The sequence below is a fragment of the Molothrus aeneus genome, chromosome 1 (genome assembly GCF_037042795.1).
Source record: "Molothrus aeneus isolate 106 chromosome 1, BPBGC_Maene_1.0, whole genome shotgun sequence".
Classification (NCBI taxonomy): domain Eukaryota; kingdom Metazoa; phylum Chordata; class Aves; order Passeriformes; family Icteridae; genus Molothrus; species Molothrus aeneus.
Genome location: NC_089646.1, coordinates 117,924,131 through 117,945,068, shown reverse-complemented (window position 1 = coordinate 117,945,068; position 20,938 = coordinate 117,924,131). Strand labels below are relative to the sequence as shown.

At 38.0% G+C, this 20,938-nt stretch overlaps 1 protein-coding gene across 2 annotated transcripts in view; it reads left to right on the top strand.

The window, feature by feature from the left end:
- The first annotated feature begins 280 nt into the window (after nucleotides 1–280).
- The window catches only part of ARMC1 (armadillo repeat containing 1), a 34,022-nt gene continuing 13,364 nt past the window's right edge, over nucleotides 281–20,938 (top strand). Inside the window, exons 1-3 of one of the 2 annotated variants that reach the window (XM_066563530.1) lie at nucleotides 281–455; nucleotides 2,962–3,162; nucleotides 7,229–7,320. In XM_066563530.1, the coding sequence (XP_066419627.1) occupies nucleotides 2,971–3,162; nucleotides 7,229–7,320 (284 nt within the window). In that variant the 5' untranslated portion in view covers nucleotides 281–455; nucleotides 2,962–2,970. Of the gene's footprint in view, nucleotides 456–2,958; nucleotides 3,163–7,228; nucleotides 7,321–20,938 lie in introns of both variants that reach the window. The other variant, XM_066563538.1, reaches the window with a different exon arrangement.

The window sequence follows — 20,938 nt, the reverse complement described above, 5'->3', positions numbered from 1 at the left end:
GGTGTGGGGAATACCCATTTCGGGTTTCGAACCAAGATATGGGCATCCTCTGTCCATACAGCTTTATTTAAGCAGTAAATTCGACTTATCGTGGTAACCGTCTTTGGAGGAAAAAAAAAAATCCAACACAAATAGAGCTGCGCGAGGAGCGTGTTTCTGGACTATAGCGCTCGGACTACACCTCCCGGCCTGCACCGCGCTCCTCACAGGAACAAAGAGCTCCTCGATTGGCGGGGGCCCGCCCTCGGTAGGCGCCAATCGCGCCGCGCGGTGTGGCGCGGTGCGGGGTCAGAGCGGGCTCCGGTGGGTGGTGCAGGCGCTCTCGTTCCGGTGCTCAGCCCGCGGTTCCTCCCAAGCCGCTTCCCGTGCTCCGCTCGCCGCAGGCCGCACCGCCCCGCGGGACATGGGGGAGCGGAGCTGAGCTGCGAGTCCGCCCAGGGACGGCTTTTGCGACGGTACGGCCCTGCCGGGGAGGGGAACAGGCCGCGCCGGGAAGGGCCGTGAGGGGGCGGCGTGTGCGGCCGAGATCCCCCTGCTGCCCGATCCATCCCGGAGCTCCTGCCGCCCGGTGCCTGCGGGGCTGAGTCTCCGCCGATCGCGGGGCCTGGGAGCTGAGTTCCGGGGCCTAGTCCCCGCCGGGCTGAGGCCTCGGGCGCCTGGGCAAGACTGGCAGCGGAGCTGTGCGGGTTCCTCGCCAGGGCCGCCCCGGCGAGAGCACAAAGCGGGGGGGAGAGCGACAGACAGACAGGGCTGTGGTGCCTGGGTCAGGCTTTGGTCTCAAAGCTACGAGAGGACACAGGAGCAGGCATCTGGCTCGCTGCTCTGCCAGACTCCTGAATTATAGATATCTTATTATAACTTCTAAGACCGCCTATTTTTTAAATTAAAAAACTCTCCGGGAAGTGGGCGAGGGCGTGAGTTTTGGTGGAATTGATTGTTGCAGGTCATGGAGAAGGGTGAGGATTTCAGAGTTGTCTCCGGAGTTGGGGCTTAGGAGAGATGGAGAAGGGTCTGGGGATAACAGAATCACGTAATGGTTGGGGTTGGAAGAGACCTGGAAGAGCATCTAGTTGTAACCCCCGTACCTTGAGCAGGGACACCTTCCACTCAACCAGATTGTTCAGAGCTCCATCCAAGTTGCCCTTGAACACTTCTAGGGATGGGGCATCCACAACTTCTCTGGGCAGCGGGTTCCAGTGCCTCACCACCCTTACAGCAATTTATTCCAATATTTAATCCCAACCTGCCCCTTTTCTGGTTAAAGACATTACCCCTTGTCCTATCACTATATGCCTTTGTAAAATGTCCCTCTCCGTCTTTTTTGTAGCTCCCTTCAGATGAGTGTAGCCTAATGGAATCGGTGGGGGTAAAACTTGGTTTTGTGGGTAGGTTTTTTTCAGAGGATTAGAAGAAAAAAGGCAAAAGGTCATCAGGATGGAAAGAGTTATAGGAATGATATGGTGCTTGGGACACAGACTTGGAAGTCAGAGACTTTGATTAGCATCAGCTCTACTCCTGACTTGGTTTCTAAGTCTTGAATAATAAGTTCCTTTGTGTACTATGGAAAATAGTTAATAATACTCAACAGAGCTGCTTTGGCTTTGTTTGGTCGTTTTGTTTGCTGAGGTTTTGTTTTGTTTGTTTGGTTTTTTTTTAATATTAGAGTTTTTTCCTTTGGAAACACAAACTTGTATTGGTTGAGCTACTGTATCTCCCAGTTAATATCTTTTTGATTTCTGATAGTCCAGAGAAATAGTCTGGAGACTAATCATTGGCCTGTACTTTTCACTCTAGCACTCTCCTGAAGTAAGAAACATTGACTTAGAGATTAACAGAATTTTTTCTCTGTGAAAATTTCAGAAATTATCATAATCAAAATGCATGTTTATGGCTCATTGTTTTTGATGAGTATGATAAATTTATGTTCCTCAGAGGCCAACCTTCAGTGAAGAAAAACTATTTAATGTTGGCAAATCATGTTAAAAGAATGTGATCGCTTAAAAATTGTATTTATTCTTTGTTTTGGGGACAGTGAGTGATTTAACAAATTAACAATATGCGTTCACTCCCACTTTTGTGCCTTAAGCTACTTGGCTGAGTTGGTACTGGCAACAACCAGGACTACAGTTAGCATTTAGGAGTTTCTGAGGCACAAAGAAACTTTTTTTTTTGCACCAAGATTTTAGCATTTTCTTTGAGCAAACTTATGCTTTTGTTGCCTGTTAAGTAGTTATTATTAAACAACTCTGCAATCTGATACTCTCACACTAACACGTGTCTCCTTTGAAATTGATCTGGTGGTTTGGACTTCGACTGCAGCAAGGTGTGACCTGCTTGCTCTCTTTTTATTGAGGGATACTTGTGAAAAGGAGAAAAAACAGCTCAAACCCAGCCTCCAAAGCCCTTTCTGCCCTTGAATGTATGGTATTGCATTAGTTATTTGATATATGGATGAAGAATAAAGCTTAATGTTCACTGTTCTTGATACACTGTTAATATTTTGGTGACTTTTGTGGTTCATTTTTTGTAAAATTCTTTGATTTCCAAAGCTGCTCTGAAAATACTTTGGTTTTGCACCCTTGCACAGAAGGATGTTTATGGACTTCTAGAGTGGCTTGTGAGAAGACTGGATTTATTGAAAACATTTTTCACTGGTGTAAGGAGAAAAAAACTAACACACAATACTCTCGTAAAGATTGACTGGTCTGAAATGACATATAGGAAACAAATAAAAACCTTATTATCCAAATATATCTGTTCTCTGCATAGGAAGTTTAGATTTCCAGTTTATAAATTTCAGGACTCACATCCTTGTCAATTCCATCTGCTTTCATGAATTCTGGTCCTTTGGGTTTTTGTACCTTTTTTGTTTAGAGCAAATCATTGCCTTTGTGCTTTTTTTGTCTCTGTTTTAATTGATGATAAATGTTGTGATAGTAGTAATAATTTTTTTTCCAGCAGGTATTTTGTATGAATGGTGCAGAAAAGATGAATTCTGCTATGAGTGAGGAGCCTGATGCACTATCTGTGGTTAACCAACTCCGAGATCTAGCAGCTGATCCGTTGAACAGACGGGCCATTGTTCAGGATCAAGGATGCCTGCCAGGTCTCATTTTGTTTTTGGACCATCCCAACCCTCAGGTTGTTCATTCAGCTTTACTAGTAAGTATTCTGAAGATAAATTTCTCTGTTGGTAGGGAATTTTTAAACTTTGTTCAGCAAGTTGTTTAAACAAGCAATTTACAAATGAAGCTGTTTAAACAAGTGAAAATGTGAAAAATAATGCCTGGTTTTATATTATGTTCATATTCATTACATGTGGGTTTTTTTAGAAAATCATGTATTTTAAAAATGACACATTGTTACAGGGGATTTAAAAAAAAATATATTAATTTACTTTGCATTTTTCCCTAATACAGCTATTTCACTTTTTGTGTGGAGGGAGGTAAGGACCCTTAAATCTCTTTTTTAAGATGAAGCCATAGAGTTTGGTAAATATGGACAGTGACTTGATATTCCCTTTATAAAAATCAAAATCCAGTCATAGGATAACTTAGGTTAGAAACAACTTCCCAAGGCAATGTAGTCCAATCCCATGCCCAAATTAGGTGCACTCAGATCACAACTCATGGTTGTGTTCACTTGATCTTCAACACCTAGAAGGATGAAGATTCCATAACTTCTCTGGTACACCCTTCCAGCATTTGAACAGCCTCATGGTATTAAAAACAAACAAACTAACCCAAAACCTATCAGTACCTAATACAATTTGTTCCAACTTTTGCCTGTTTCTTCTCATTCTAAATCTTAAATGCTGAAGTCCTGCTTTCTTATCCTGAATTGTAATATTAGCTTAAAAATGTATTTCTTGCTTAGAAATGGGAGAAATGAAAGTCAGGATTTAGTAATTTCAAGAGTTGAATTAAAGTTCTAAGATTTAAAGTTACTGAAGTTTATGTGGTGCCCCTTTTTTTTTAATTATGTCATTATTTAATTGTAAAGAATGTGAAAGAGCAAAGAGCTCTGGCTTTTACATGTGTACATGGGAGGTGTACATTATTCTTGATATCAGTGAGACCTATCTGTACCATAATTCTTTGGTTTTCATTTGTGTTGCTTTCATGGTGGGTGTTAGTGGACTTCTTGAAATTACTTTAGTGACTGATTTCTTTTGTGTTTGGGGAGGGAGGTCCCATAAGGAAACCTGTGTCCTGCTAATTGTTTTTTAGGTTAGCCTTGCCATAGCATTTGGCAGACTGTAGTTTTCTTTGGTAGGAGAACATAGATTTGAGTTTACTGTTCTTGGAAATCTGTTGCACTGGTTTTCTTCCCAGTGTAGTTTCCTTAGGCTGTGCTTTTTAAAAGAAGTTCTTGTTTGGATGTCCCACTGTCTTTCCTTCCTTTGTTATGTTGGGCTGTGTATTCTTACTGCCTGCATGAGATTTGCAAATCAGTCTCTTGATCATGTTACAAAAACTAGTTCTGCATAAAAGGACTGGTTTTGTCAAGTGATGAGCACTAACCCAATTTGCAGTGTGGTTCCACAGCCCCTGACAGTACTCAAGTTGTGTTGAAAGGAAATCTCCTTGGGTGAGGATGGGAGGCAGATGGGTTGTCCCATGGATTGATAACCCACAGTTAGAGTGGATTGAGAATCAGGATTTAGAGACCAGGATGTGGCTGCAATGAGAAATGGATCCGTTTACTGTGGATACAAGTTCTAGTCTTCTGCTCAGACTCCTTGTGTTAATGAGTTCTTGAACTGCTTAGGTTCTGAAGGTTTAAATATCTTTGATGACAACTTTTTAGCCTTCATGTTTTATATTTTTCCATTCTGAAAAGTCTTTTTGTTTTTGTAGTCATCCTGTTGGTCAAAAAGTGCTTCCATTTGAATGGGAATAGTTAAAAGTAATGATCTTCCATTAAGTGTGTACCTAATAAAAGGATGTGCAGCACTGGCTTTAAATTTCTTCTCAGACTGCTCAGAAATTCCTGCATTTGAAATTGTAATAATGTGTATGAATCATAATAGTTCCATATATAACTTTTTTATGTTTTGTAGAACTTTTTAGGGAGGGTGTTTTTTTTGTATTTGATGAAGAATTGATATGTATGTTCTGTGTATTTCTATTTCTGGTTTTCTCTAGTCTTGATTTCAGAAATTCTTTGATATACTTCAAATGTTAGAATTTTTGAATGATATAAATTAAAATCACAAGTAACACAGGCAACACTACTATTTTTTTCCCCTGAAATTTGGACTAAAATTTTATGAACTAGAACCCTGAAGTTAAGGAACTACTTTAAAATTGCACATCAAAACCATCAAAGATGTCTTTTTATCAAGACTAGCAGCAGTGTATTTTGTGTTAAAATATGCAGGTAGTCCTATTCATTATGTTGACCTTACTTGATGAACTCACCTATGTGAGCCTTAAAGCTAACACAGGTAAGTGTTTAGCTGAACAGAAGCTGAGCCAAAGTTTATATCAATAGCTTTCCCTATGCTTTCAGTATACTGGATTTAATAAGTGTAAAATTATCTCACTTCTTTGAAGGGATACCTTTGTATCTCCTGTGGGAGGCAGGAGGGATGGGAACTTCCTGGTGTTGAAAAGTTGGGTCAATTAAGTTGATCTCATGACTTTGGCCTTGCTTGAGCTGTGACTCAAAAAATTAGCTGTTAAGAGAATAGGTTTTTCTTTGTCCAGCTGAATTGCACCCTTATTAAATTGCCAGAATAAAAATAAGAAACTTGTTACACAGGCAAGGATATATTTCATAGCATGCAAGTTGCTTGAGAGATATCATTTAGGTATTTTCCCATAGTTGAAAAGTAAGATAATAAACGGATATCCAACATTTATAAGATGCAACTATTGATACTGATCCTCATCAGAAAATAACAAAAATCACATCTCAGGTTCTTACCATGCCAGACAGCAGCCAGAGTGTCTTGAAAGGCAATAAAACAGTCTTGAGAATTTTACCTGATATGTGCAGAAGATGACTTGGAAAAACAAGCCCTGATGATTAGTCCTCTATTTCTGAAGGGATTAAGGAGCATGTTATTTTTAAAGCAGTTACTGTGCAGTGTAGCTACTACATGGCTATATATAAAGAGTTGGTGTGCTTCTAAACCTCGTGTCACAAACCCCATTTTATAAATCACTGTATTTATGTATTGAAGGATTTTTCAAGTGCAGTTCTTGTACCTACATCAGTAAAACACCTTTGGAGGCTCCTTCTAAGAAAACTTTCTCAGCACAAGCAATAGAGAGATGTCTCATGAAAAGAAGGACTGACATTTTAACTGGAATAGTGTTATGTTAGGAGGATCATATGAATATGCAGTTACCAACTGGGATCAACAATGTAAAAATTGCAAAGAGCCTGCCTTGACAGTCAAGTAAACAAAACCTTGAACAACAAATAAGTGTAATTTCCCAGTTTAGGTCACAGTAAGCTAAGAAGCTTGCTGCTGCTGGTGTTCTTATTCCTGTATGGAATTAGGAAGTTGCAATTAGTCTTCAAAAGTTTATACATGTTTTAGACCTCCTTTTGTAGACAGTAGGAACTTGGTAGTGGTGAGGTTTCTATTTCTAGTACTGGAGGAGCCCACAGAATTGATGGAAATTGTACTGGAAGCATCATGTATAAAAATTACTTTAGATCTCAGGTCACATAAATGTTTATTGGAAGGGACTTCTGGAAGTCATTCACTTCAGTTTCCTGTTTGAATTGGGACTGTCACCAGCACTCAATCAGGTCAGTTGTAGTTTTGTCTCGTTCATTCTGCAGTTCCACTAGGTCATCTGTTCCACTGTTGTGCTACCTTCAGAGGAAAAAAGCTTTTTATTATACCTGATTTGAACTTCCCAAGCTACAATTTGTGGCTGTTCTCCCTTGTCTGCTGCTGTAGAGGAAAGTTGGGCTTGACCATCTTTGTAAAGGCTTCTTGCATAGCTGTAGACAGCTGTTAAATTGTCCCTTAGGCTCTCAGCTGGTATTAGCAAACCCAGTCTCTCAGCCCTTTCTCGTAGATTAGATACTCTGTGCTTTCTGTGTATTTATAAAAATAAAATATTTTTTTATGTTTGTAGTAGGTGATAATTCTTTCTCTCCCTACTAGACCTGCCTCTGTGACTGTTTGCAGATGTGCACTAACAGAAATGACTGGTGATGTGCTGGATCTATTGCTGATCTGCTGTGCTCCTCTTCCTTTTAGGCTCTCCGCTATTTGGCTGAGTGCCGTGTCAACAGAGAAAAGATGAAAAGTGAATTGGGTATGATGCTCAGCTTACAGAATGTAATACAAAAGTAAGTTTACAATGGAATGTTGGATCCAAACAGTGTAAACATGTAATTGTGGTACAAAGTGCAACTTGGACTGAATTTGTATGCTAAGTTTCTAATATTGCCTTCTTGAAATTATGTGGCTGCAAGCAAATAATGATTTTCATTTTACAGTATTTTGAAGTAGTTAGACCATAGCCTACAAGAAATACTAATTTACAGGTCATTTGCCAAACAACAAATTTTCTTTGCCGTGTTACATGATAACTATTTTTTTCCTTTTCCTTCAGGTTCTCTTATAATCCTTCTCATCATTGTATAAGGTTGCCTTGAAGTAGTACAGTTAAAGAAATTGCGTGGCATCTGCCAGATTTATTCTTTGAACCCCACCTTTGGGTAGGGAATTTGTTTCAGTGTATTTTTGGAAGTAAGTATCTGCAGTTCTGTGTTGAGAGAACATCTTGCAGGTGGAGTAGAAATTAATGAGTTTTATAGTGGTCTCTGATATCTTTGTATGAAGTGTCAGATGGGTTATGTCTCTTAAAATTTGTGATTGTTGGTTTTCTCAAGATTTCTAACTGCTGAGTCTTGAGTACTGGAAGATGTCTGTGTACATACACACTGGAGATGATGCACTTAATCAACAGAAATTTATGTGATTAGCTAAGGTGAATCACTATTCAAAAGGAACCCCAACAGCCTCCTTCAAAGATTATTCTGTCGTAGCAGAAATTAACTTGCCGTCAAACTATCTGAAGGTGATTATTTTACACACAGTTTGGTAGTGTTCTGTTGGAGCTCTGGACTTCGGAGATGTGAGGAGCTGTTCCATGGGGATGGAGAAAAGTCATGTTGCTGCATTGAGATGCCTCAGATGAATGTTTAAAACAATTATTTAGAATAGGGTAAAACACAAGTGGAATTGTATATTAAATATTTAGGTAGAAAAATTTTGAATATTTTAATGGTTTAGTTGAACCTCTGTCACTTGTGCTGTAGATGTATGAGTTTCTTTTAGCAAAAACACAAGGCTAGACTTTGCTAGTTCCTTCATCCCACAGCCCCGCCAGTTTTGGCCGTGTGCCCTATTATCATAGAATGTTAGGGGGTTGGAATGGACCTTAAGGATCATCTAGTCCCTACCTACTAGACCAGGTTGCTCAAGGCCTCATCCAACCTGGATTTGAACACTGCTGGGGTTGGGGCACCCACAACCTCCCTGGGCAACCTTTTCCAGTGCCTAACCACCCTCACTGTAAATAATTTCTCCCTAATATCTAACCTCTTTCAATTTGTACCTATTGCACCTATTGCTGCAGTTCCTGATGAAGAGTGCCTCTCTGGCTTCCCAGTAGGCCCTGTCAGAAACCGAAAGGTTACAATGAAGTTTCCACCCACAGCCCCAACTTCCTCAGCCTGGCTTTGTAAAGGAGGTGCTCCAGTCCTCTTGCCAGCTTTGTGGCTCTCCTCTGGACTTGCTCCAACATTTCTGTGTCCTTATGTTGAGGACACTGGAACTGTGCTCAGCAGTTTGGGTGCGGTCTCATAAAAGCAGAGTAGAGGGGCAGAATCACCTCCTTCAACCTGCTGGCCACACTGCTCTTAATGCTGCCCAGGATTTGGGATTTTTATTGGATATTACAGGATTATTGTTGTATTTCCCTCTGTCTGACACTCCTTATCTATGCGTGAACCTGAAGGAGGGGAAATTATGGTTTGTACTCAAGTCCTGTGTGATCTAGGAAATATCACTACTGTTCACCTTTAAGTACTTCATTAATTGTGCTAAAGCTAAAGACGATTGGGTATTGGCATGGAATTCAGCATTATGTCTGAGTATCATCTTATGATTCACCAGTTACGCAAAACACAAGGGTTTAAAACATATGTCTTAAAAAGAAAAATGAACAAAATTACTAAAATTTAGAAGAGATGTGTCAATTTTTAAAAAATAATGTCAAAATTATAACTTTTGAAATGATAGGTGTTCTAATATGATGTATGGATAGAAAAATGGAATTAAGTCTTAAGATATTCACCTTTTCTAAGGACAAGCATAATTAAGTGAACTATACAGAAGTCTTTGCTACTTTTATAATAACAATAAGACCTGAAACATTTAGGTAATAACAGAAGCATGTGCTTCAAAAGAACTTACTTTTAGTATGAATTACATGTCTATTTAGAGTGCAGAGACATTCTGTAAAAGTTGAGAGGGGAGTGGTTGTTCATTATCAGTGTCTGTAGCTTGCAAATATTACTTGGGAAACATTAAAGAATTTGGAAATCTCTTCAGCGACATATTTTTCTAGGTTTCAGTTTCAAGGGCCAAAAGAGCGAAGTTCAGATATGTGCAGAAAATGAGAGATAAGTCAATGAAAACTGGAAATCCTGTAGGTGTTTCTTTTTTTTTTTTTTCTAGAAAGCTCTTTGGCAACAGTAAGAACATACGTTGGATTTGTATGCTTGTAACATTTGGAAAGTGTGATATCATGAAAATTTAAATACATAGCATCTTCAACCACAAGACTTTGTCATGTGCTTGTCAGGATTTTAGGTTTTAATGTTGACAGGAAATGCTGAAGTTGAGTTTTGTACTGCCTGCATAAATATGGGGAAAGATGGTAGAAAAGTGCTGAGAAGATAAATGTAGACTTCTTTTTATCACAATTAGGTTTTGGGTTGTGGGGTTTTTTGTTAGAAAGACTGTAGGGCAGAAAACAAGGTCTCTCCTGTCTTTGATTTGCTTTACAAATTGCAGGTTCTAGCTTTTAATTGATTTCAATTTACCAGAAGATAATGTAGTCTGTTGAACTGAAACTAAACATTAATGGATGCTTTGGTCAAAATTACTTCATGCTCTTCTGTTCCCATGTACTTTCCAAAATCTGTGTATTTAACTCATTGTTCTATCTAAAATATTTTTTTATTATTTTCAGAATTTAATTTGGGATTTAATTTTTTTTGGTAATGTGGTACAAAAATGCAAAGAAATGATACAAAAAAGATAGGAACTTCTGTCAGAATTCTGCTTTTCCTGTTTTTGTTTCTTTCTTTCAAGTGAGACAGAACCCAGCATCTTTTGGACCAGAAGTTGTAGTCAGTGCTTTTAGCTCCTGACAGATGACGCACATCCTGTCATCTGAATAGTTCCTTTTCACCAAGGAATTTTCAACTCTCACTGTCCATTTTCTCACTTAACTAAATAATATTCAGTGGCTTTCCCTGTTCAGTGCTGATTTATGACAAACTGTGTTCTGCCACTGATAAAGCTGTGGTGTGTCTTCTCAAGCAATGAAATGGGGTGCAGGCAAATCACAAACTGAATAATTGTCATATTTCAAATTTAAGTTTATGTTCAGCAGTGCTGAACTGATGCTGTGCTAGGAAGTGGAGGTGTTTTAGCATTCCAGTTCTCTTTTCCTTTCAGTTATGCAGATCCTGACATTTGAGGGCTTTTCTCATCATATGTCTTTTTATAAGCCTTGAAGGTTTCTGTGTTAGAGACCTCTAGTCCAGGTATGGAATTTTTTCTCATAGCCTAAGTGCAGCTAACAAGTCTAACAGATCTTTAGATGGTCAATGCCATCAACTGGAAAGTGGTTGGAATTGGTTTTCTACTGTTGGCATCTTTCAGTAGTACATGGGAGCCTTAGGCACAAGCCCTAACCCTTCCATTGCAAGTGTGCACAACCAATGGAAAAAGGCTATGCCACTGAATTAAACTCAATATCGTGATGGCAAAATACTATTTCTTTCATGAACACTATTGAGGATGAGAGCTGAAATTGAGTGCCACCTGTTTATCCAACCATAGAACCATAGAATGGTCTGGGTTGGAAGGGACCTTAAAGATCATGTAGTTCCCACCTCCTGCCTTGGGCAGGGACACCTTCCACTCATCCAGGTTGCTCAGAGCTCCATCCAAGCTGCCCTTGAACGCTTCTAGGGATGGGGCATCCACAGCTTCTCTGGGCAGCCTGTGCCAATGCCTCACCACCCTCACAGTGAAGAATTTCTCCTGTGCTGGGGACCTCAGTGGTAAGTGGTAAATTGCACTGCATCATGAACAATGAATAGGAAATATTTGGGACATCTGAGTTTGACAGTTCTTTGAGGTACCTTCATGTCTCCTTCTCTGGCTTATCAGTCCTCTAGTATTATCTGATCAACTTTTTGCTATTTTGCTTATTCTGAGTGTTACAGCTTAGTTGTGAAAATCATGTTGCTGCTCAAAACTGATGTCTGGCTGATTCCTTAGTTGATACTGCACTTAAGGAACAAAGAAAAGGTTTCAGGTTCACTGTGACTGATTTTCAAGGCATATGAACACTAGATTTTGCTAACAGAAGAGTAACAAATTTTAAATGTAGATCCTGGAAGTTACAGGTTCTACAGGAGAAGTATGGAATGTCAGCTCTGAGGAGTACAGAATGAAAATTTGATGGCAGCTAGATATTTTTATGTTTAGGATTTGTTTTCTGACTGAACTTGATTTGGAACACATGACTTTCTAAGCTTCTTCATGTGAAAGACTTTATATACTTTCACATTTTCTAGGACATATGAAGAGCTGTTTCAGCTTTCATGGAATACTTCAAAATATTTTTCAAGTATAAAAATTTCTGGTTCCCTGTTCTTTACTTGGTGCTTTTTTCCTTAGCAAGTGAGATTTTTTTTTTTTTGTTCACCTACATCTGCTTATTTTTAAGTGAAACTTGAGGCATTTTTCCATGGTATAAGCTAGGAATAAGCAATTGTGTTGGAGAGATTGCAGACCTTTTAAAATCTCTGCCTGGAGGTTTCCAATCTTCTCTATTTTTTTTTTTAGGCTGATATTACAAAAATGTTACATTCCTTTGTCTTGTGTACATGCAGAAGTGTTTTTATAAATAGGTAAAAAAAGAGAGAAGAGATTGAAGCTCTTTGAATACTGGTATTTCATTGTATTCCAGCAGTCATCAGCAGTAATTTAATATTGAAAACTGGTTTAGTTGCTGGCTTTATGAATTGTGTAGAGGACTTAATGTGTCCATATGGACTTTCTAAAATGTTATTAGCAGCTTCTAGAATTAAAATTAATTAGGATTTATTGCCTACAAGGAAATACACTAATTTGTGTTCAGAGTGAAAGTGTCTTTTGATGGACAATAAAGGTCAAAGTTCATAATTTTTCATAATCTTTATGAGCAGCATAATGGTACTGTTTCAGTATAACCAGTATGTATTTTAAAAAAAACCACTGATGAAGAGTCAATGCACTAAATAGCTCTTATTATGGAATGGCAAATTACTGAGAGTAAAATTCCAATTACTTAGCTAAAAGAGCTTTTCAAGATAGTCTTCCTTTGCCAGGTTGTCAGATTTAACAAGCTGAACTAAATCCAGTGCATTAATCAGCTCTTCCAATTTATTACTTGCCTAAGAAGATTAGGGCAATTAATATGTGTTTAATTAGAGTCCCTTGCAGATCTGGTAAAATAGATGCAGTCTATAATTGCTGACTTCTTACTCAATTTTAATTTTTGGTAGTCTTAATTACCTGCACTTTTTGAAAATTTAATTATTCATTGAGACCAGCAAAGTTTAAATTTATGATATCTGACAAAGAAAAAAGGCAAAAGCCAAGTATTTCAGATAGTATTTGTTGAAATTAAAATAATAGGGATGTTGCATCACAACAGTTTTATAATTTTTTTGTTGTATGGCATACTATTTTTCTTCTTTGTGAGAGGATGAATGGTTGGAGAAAGACAGGGCAAAGGCCATATATTAATTAGGAAGTAGGCAAACTATGTATTTAAAGGGGTATCTGATGATTAAAGGGAAGTTGCCATATAGCTTCAAGATAATACTTTGTGAGAAATTACAGTTAAAAACATCTAAATTTCTTACATTTAATGCATTGATGTTATTAAGTGGAATGCTTAAATTCTGATCTGCAAAGGAGAAGGAAACAGCTTTTTATAGACTGTAGAGATTTTATTTTTCTCTGCCTGAATCACTTAACAATGATGCTGTTTTTGTAATCCTTGGCATGTGGGGTATCTTTAACACGTCAGAGTTGAGAAGCAGTTGAGATTGGGTAATGGGAAGCATGATTCTGTTGCATGATTATTTTTGCACTCTGCAGTACTTATGATTCGGCACTGAGAAGTTGTGTTTTTGGAGAAATATATGATTATCCTAAGCCTTGGATTTTCGTGTGAGCAGTAGGTTCCAAAAACTTTGGTTTTAGTTGCTATTTCCAAATTGTACTGTATCACCTGAAGGAAGAATAATACACACATCTGTCTGTTCCATGTTAACTTTCCTGGGCTTTCCTTTCCTGTTATTTTTCCCAATAAAATGACACCCTTGGTTGCTGGTGCATCTCTGGGCTGTGGGGCTCCAGTGTATTTACGGCCTGAGCAATGTGTTTGTTAATAATAGAAGGTCACAGCAGGAAGACGCCTGCAGGCTGTTCTGTTCACATTGTTAAGCAAAGTAGCTTAATATCCCCCTCTCCCCTAGATACCCTGAGTTTCTTTAAAGAATGTTTTCATTGTATTTTCTAAATGGTGCAAGTTTTGGAAATAGATTGTTTCTTGAAGTTACTTTTGAAAAAGCATTCTCTGCCCCCTTTCCCCCAAAACGTGGGAGACATCAGTGTGTCCTCTTTAAAAATACCATGTTATTTGTTATAAATAACTGAAGGCTCCTTTTGTCTATCAAATCTTCCTTGTATTTGAAGGAGATTGTATCTAGGGGAGAGGGTTTAATGTAGTGAGCGACCTCAGTTAGTTAGGAATGTTCTCAGTACAAGTTCTGCTCTTTTTGTTTGTGGCTAACTAACAAACAAAAAACCAACTAATAACTTTGGTTCAGCAGTCTTTGTTTCCTCTAGTGTATTTCAGTGTTAGTAACCATATAGAAGGTTATGATCTCAATGTGGAGGTGCTGGCACAGGGGCAAATGATGACAAATAAAACACAAGAAGCATTAGTTAAAATCTTACTGTTGCAATATTGGTGTTAACCTAGACTTTAGTCATAGTGTAATAGCCTTTCTGGGAGAATTTTACAGCTGCTGTGAGGTAAGCAAATAAGGTTTAAAGTCTTGTAAAGATGGATGTAATTTTTAAGACTAGTGGAAGACTGGATCATCAGCAATTGAAATGTAACTAGCAATTTAGGTGTTGAAATACTACTGTGAGTTTATATTTGCATGGGTTAATAGAAATTAGCAGTCATGTAAATAACTGTTCTAAAGGTTTGTTTTGAGAGGTACAACTTAGGATAAGCTCCCTGTTCGTGTGTAGATTGATCACAAAAAAATACAAAAGCATGGCCTAATAGAGGGGTGTCTTCTGTGCCCTTACAAGTTGTACTTTTCATGTTAGTGGGGGATTTTTAAAATTTTTTGTTTATCTCAGGACCTCTCTGCAGTCAGAGACATTACACAGTCATCATTTCTGCTTTTATGCAACTTGCTTAGTGACCTAAGTGCTGTACTGTACTCAACATGTACAGTACTTAGCTCACTAAGCAAGATCATGCAATGATCAGTACTGTTTCTGTACTTAACAGTTTAGGTGTTTGTTAATCTCTAGTTTGGGATTTAGTGTTTTCTATTTTTTTCATTCTGTCATGTGGGTGTAATTCCTATTACAGTATTTTTGACTGCAGAACTACCGCGTCGTTCTGCTCTTTGTTCTCCAAGCTATTGCTTCTACCTCACAATGTTCCACTTGTTGTCTGGCACTTCTATCAGGACTGTTGGTTGGGCAGCTTTACACTGCCTGATGTCTGTCTCACTGAAATCCAGGTACTGTGCTTCCATGGACTTTTCAGAGTACCAGTTCAGTACATACTGGTTCAATGGAGCAGCTTTTACTCTGCTACATCAAAACATTTGCACGCTCCATGAAACAGCAGAACTTTTGTTACTGGTTTCTGTGCAGCACTTGCAGTTGATGCAAAACTTTCTCTGACATGACATTGCTTGCTTGCATTTCAACAGTTTCTTTTGCTTCTTTTCTTTGATAGAAATGTTCCATTTTCTTGGCATTTTGAGTATTTCATGTTACCTCACTATTTGTTAGTTAACAAAATAAGTAGTTGTTAATACAGTGTTTTTATAATGAGTACCTGCCAGTTCTTCAAAATCATGGCCTTTGGCTGGTTTACAATGACTGGCTTAAGAATATAAGCAATGAAAGTAGTGACCTATCCATTGAGGTGCCTAAGTTGTACAGTGGTGATTTATGTACAATTACCAAATTGTCTGTTCCTAAACCTGGAAGAGAATTTTCAGTACCTGTTACTGAGTAAGTAGACATTATTCTTGCTTTTCTGACAGAGGGAGTGCCACAATCATAATTGCTTTCAGTGCTTGCTGTTTAAATGGGGAAAAAATTAATTGGGAAGTTAAAAATGAGCTAGTTGCTTTTCACTGTAGGCAAAAAATAATTGTGATGAGTATTGCAGAATTTAAAAAATAGAGAACTTTGAAACACTGAGAAAAAGTTATTAAGTATAAACTAACTTTATTAAAATAACATCTGTTTAAAAGCCTTTTGTGCTCAATAGGTTGTCTTACGCAGTTTCTTCTTTATTTAGAAATTGACTGGAACAGGGAGCTAAATATTTTAGGAAGCCATTGAAACTTAAGATGTTTTACTTCCTATATTTTTGCAGAATTTATATTAAAACAAATAAAGAACTCAGAAATGTTGATTATAAAAAAATCAAGTGGTTTACAGAGTGAGATACAATATTATGGTATGTTAAAAAATAAAGAATCCGAGTTGATATTTAAATAACTGCTGACTGTAGGATAGGAAACAAATACTAATGCTGAACTTAGTGCCTCAAGATCTGCCTGACATGGTGTGCCAAAGGCAGCTTCTTTTCTTTTTGTGGGGCAGTTCTGTACCTGTGTTGAATGGTAGAGATTTAAGTGGATTGGCATAAGAGTCAGGATTAGTAATGGCAACGCCTGTAATGGTATGGGTGCCTCTAATGCTTGATAAACCTTGTCATCAGCTGGTGGTGAAAGCATTTCAGGAATACAGTGACCTTCTCTGGTTACTATTGAGTTTACAAGAAAAACTGCTGAGGTAGATTCTTCAATATGCTGATTTTTACTGATGCTTGCTAAAATTAAGAGCTAAGAAAGCTGAAGATGCTTTGAAATTAAAGCAACAAATTGTGTGGTGAAGTATTTAATACTAGTGCAGGTGTGGATTGACAGTATTGTAGGCTGGAGTCATTTACTTACAAAGAGGGCATTGATACATTCATAGCACTCTGAGATTTCTCACCTTCTCCTACCAGTGTCAAATGTCTACATTTGGTTTACAGTGACCTTGTCCACAGGTGGTATTTGTCCCTGGTCTTTGACCTTCATAGTAAGCATCCCAAAAAATTGCAGATTTTTTCCTAAGAAACCATAAGTGGATTACCCTTTTATTACTCTTCTGAGGGCTGCTTGATCAATAAACATAGTAAGGTGCTGGTGTGTGATTAGAACTTACATGGTTTCAGTTGGGTATTACAGGCAATAAATGCTACAAAGGAACTTACTAATGATGATACAGCCTTCATTAGTAGTTTCTGGATGGAGCTGTTATTTCAGAAGGAAGTAAATTTTATGTGATTTTCAACAGGATGTATTTCTATCCAGGAATATGTTTTGATACTTTGTTGTTTTGTAGTACCTGCTATGATATCTTCTGGCCGGATTTCCATTGGATTTTGCAGTAGAAAGTCCTATCTAATAACTTGAAACAAATTTAAATTGTTAGCACATGCTGTATTTATGTAGTACATCATCAAGTTCCCACAGCACTTTTTTTAAACCTTGTTGTATGCTTTAACCTATTTTGCATGGGGACTGCAGTGCCTTTGACTAGAAATTAAGCTGCTAATACTGGCTTACTTAAAAATAAAAAAGTCAGTTCCTTGCTAATAATTAAGTAGTTTAAGAGTAGGAGAAGAAGATGTTTGAATAGTTACCTACTTTGAGTCTCTACTGAATTAATATTAACTATATTAGCAAATTAATCAAATACAAAGCTTAGACATAGATATGCCTACATAGATTAAACCTGCTTTTTTTTTCCTCTGGGGCAGGTTGCTGCTGGAGTGTAATTCTTACTATTTTTACAGGCTTTGTTCAGGGAAGCCTGAATCTTAGAGCTTTCAAACCCTTTGTTTTCTTTTTTTTAAACTTTTCTCCAGTAAATGTTGGTGAAATAATCAGATGAACCTTACTTTTAAAAACTGAAATAAACACTGGAGATTTTAAGATATAAATGGATTTTCCAGATAATTATGGACTATAATCAACTATTATTATATTATATACTTAGTGCTGTTAGCATGCTGATAACACAAGCAAGTGGTTGGCTTCCTCCAAGATGTTTCTAAAATTCTTCTGTATTGAGACTGATTTCAGCACTGCCAATAGTTCTACCTAGTCACCACCGCATCATCCCCAGGAAGAGCTGGCTTTTTAATGCCAACATTTTACATTTTTCATCGTAAAGGACCAGAGACAATTGCTGCCCTTAAGAAATTTTTTTTTTTTTTTAGCCCTGATGCAATTTGTTGGAACCCTATAATAAACATGATTTTTGCCATCCATGGAATTATTACTGTTCATTAGCAGGCAAGATGTTGGAATTAGCTACTGTGAATTTCAACATGGAGTTTGTCTTTTATGTGTACTCTTGTCTAGCAAATGCTGCTATGAAGCCTTTTGAGTGTAGTTGAGTTAACAGGCCCTGCATCTTTTTTTTTTAATGCAGAGTATGTCCATATGGTAGATACCAAGCTGTGGGAGATCAAAAGTTGATTTTCCATTTAGTGTATAAATAGCAAGAGTTAAACAAAATTGGATGAATAGCTGGGTTAAGCATATGGCATATGTTCAAATCCGTTATCCCGTTCTTGGAAGTTCATTCTCTTCTTGTGATCAGAGGACAATAGAATGAATCAGGAAAATGTTTTAAGTATAGGTAAATAATCAATTTGCTAAATGTTTAATTTAATCACAGTTGCTGATTTTACAGCAGTTAGTGGGATTGTACTGTGATTTTACTCTTACTTAAAACTTTTTTAATATTTAGGCTTTTTTGTTTGCTTGTTGTCAACAGTCTTCAGGACAGCCCAGCAATTTCATGGGGTTTTTGTACATCTTCAGGGTCAGTGGGTATATGATGTAAACTGAGCTGGAAGTGGCATTGTGAAATCCAATCCTTGCTCCTAATTTCAGTGGAGTATGTCTTGTTAAGTACAAAGTCAGCCTTAAGATATCCAATTTCCTTGTTCATTACAAGCTTTTTAGTTTAGTGTCTCCTGGTCAAATTGTCACAGCTGTGACATGAGTAGTGTGTGGAAGGCTTGCCAAGTGAAAGATGTCTTGCAATTCTAGGGAGCAGTGTAGGAAAATGTGTGACCTTGCCTTGTTGCTGTGGTGCAGCCACCTTGGAGCACGTGGTTGATACCACTGGAGTGTAGGCACATAGCACTGCTGTACTCAGGCTGGGCTTAGGTTCATTGAGCAGTCTACCTGCGTGGTTTTGGGGTTTGAAGATCCATGGTGCTGCTCCTTATTCTGTCACTTAAGGCTTGCCCAGTCCTACAGGTTCTCTTGTTTTTCCTGTTCTATACCTTCAAATTGTTTTTCCTGTTGTTGATCCATCACTATGCTTTCTATATTGTTGTTGACCAACATAAGGATCCTGCTGTCTGTATTCTTCGGGATTTTGACTTCTTTCTTTTCAGAAAGCAGGTGGTAATCATTTTGTCAGCTGCTCTGTGATATTATCTGGTCTTTGCTGTGTTTTTGGGGCTAGAGGGAACTGAGGTGTAGCATGGTAGTAGCACCATACCAGGATTCTGAGAGGGTGTGTGCTGAAGTAACACTACTCTTCAAGTTGTTTTCAAATAACGTGCCTGCTGCCTGGAAGGAGTCAGGAGAGCAGTCATGTGCTTATGAGTGAGCCCACTGCATCACGGGATGCACTAAAAGCTTACAAGAAAGAGCAGCATTCGTGGAGATAAGAAAGAATCTTGCCCTGGCACTGGAGCAGAACAGGCAGAAAAGCAGCTAGATCAGATAAGTGTCTTGAAACAGATTGCTTTTTCTCTAATACCATGCTCTTTCTTTAGGGTTGTCATTCATGCTCAAAGTTTTCATCAAAACCATGTCAATCACTGTGTCTCACTTCTAAAATCAAAGATTAGTGATTTCCCAGCCTCCTCTTACAGAATGTAACAACTCTTTGCAGCTTACTGCTCCCTTTAGTTGCTGGAAACAACTTCTGTCTTTAAATATAGGAAGAAAGTATTCCAAAAGAAATTGTTCCCCGGAAACAAATACATGAGTGATCTTAAAGCATAGTGATCTGAGTATATGTTGACTAGCCATTTGTTACCCATGACTAAATAATAAATCTCTACTGTGTATATACTTTGAATGTTCTGATATGCATGCACTTGCCCAACAGTGATAAAACAGTGATAGAGTTTGTGTCAATCCATGAAATTCTTGTGCTTTTTGTGTCATACAGGCTACTATATGCATTGTAATGAATTAAGTTTGTTATCGAAATAAAATTATGGTTGAAAATATCACTACTCAGGGTCCTAGGGAAAAATATAGGGACAGTGCTTGCATGTATGAAGAGGATTGGGATCAAATGAAAATATCTGCTTTTATGTGATGATAGGTTTTCTCTAACTTTTTAGAAAGGTACTTGCATCACTCTGTAGATGAGGTCTCTCAAACTAATGTTTTAGAAAGAAAAATTACGTTCAGTCCTTTGTTATGTTCAGTGATTTAGGATTCTTCTGTGAGTGTAAGTTAAGTCAGAGAGTTGTTTATATTTTTAATTTATGAGTAGGTTATTTAGGATGGCATTTGCCAAGGTCTTGTCAAATATTGGAGCCTTGGGTAATGAAGATATTTTTCATCTTCAAACTCTTCATATTCGTTAGACTTGAATTGTGTTGTGGATTCTTTTTACAGATCTGCATTTTAAGGTTCTACTGTCCATTACTATGTAAAATTCTTGAGATGTCAATACAGGAAATTTTACTTAACTTTAAAATGTCTAGATCTGTTTCCTTATTTTATGTTTAGAGTTTATCTTTCCTTCACCACTGTTAGCTACTTTTCTTTTTGCTTTCACAGAGCTGCTCTTTTCTTTATTTGGTTTCCGAAGTATTAGTGAGCAAGAGCTCAGTGATGAGCCATACAGTGCATGTCCACCTTTTCTGTTTGGCTGTATCACAGGCTTTGTCCATGATTTGTAAGGCTATATGTTGTGCTCCCTTACTTATGGAGCCATGCCAACTGAAAATATATGTAGTGCAGACACTCTCTATGTGAAAAGTGTTGTTATGTAAGTGGTGTACTGCAAATGTACCATTCTTCTGTATCAATTTCCTTGCTTGGATCTTAGAGTTCTGGGCCATGAGTTCTATCATAGAGGCTACCTCTGGTTGCCCTTTTCTCACAGAGGTTTCTCAGTTTAGACAAATGAGCTGTAGCTCTTCTCCGTGAGGAGGGGAATGAGCTGTAGTTCTTCTCTATGTCTCCTGAGAATTGTAAAACATCCTCAGTTGGAGGGGGTCCACGAGGACCATTGAGT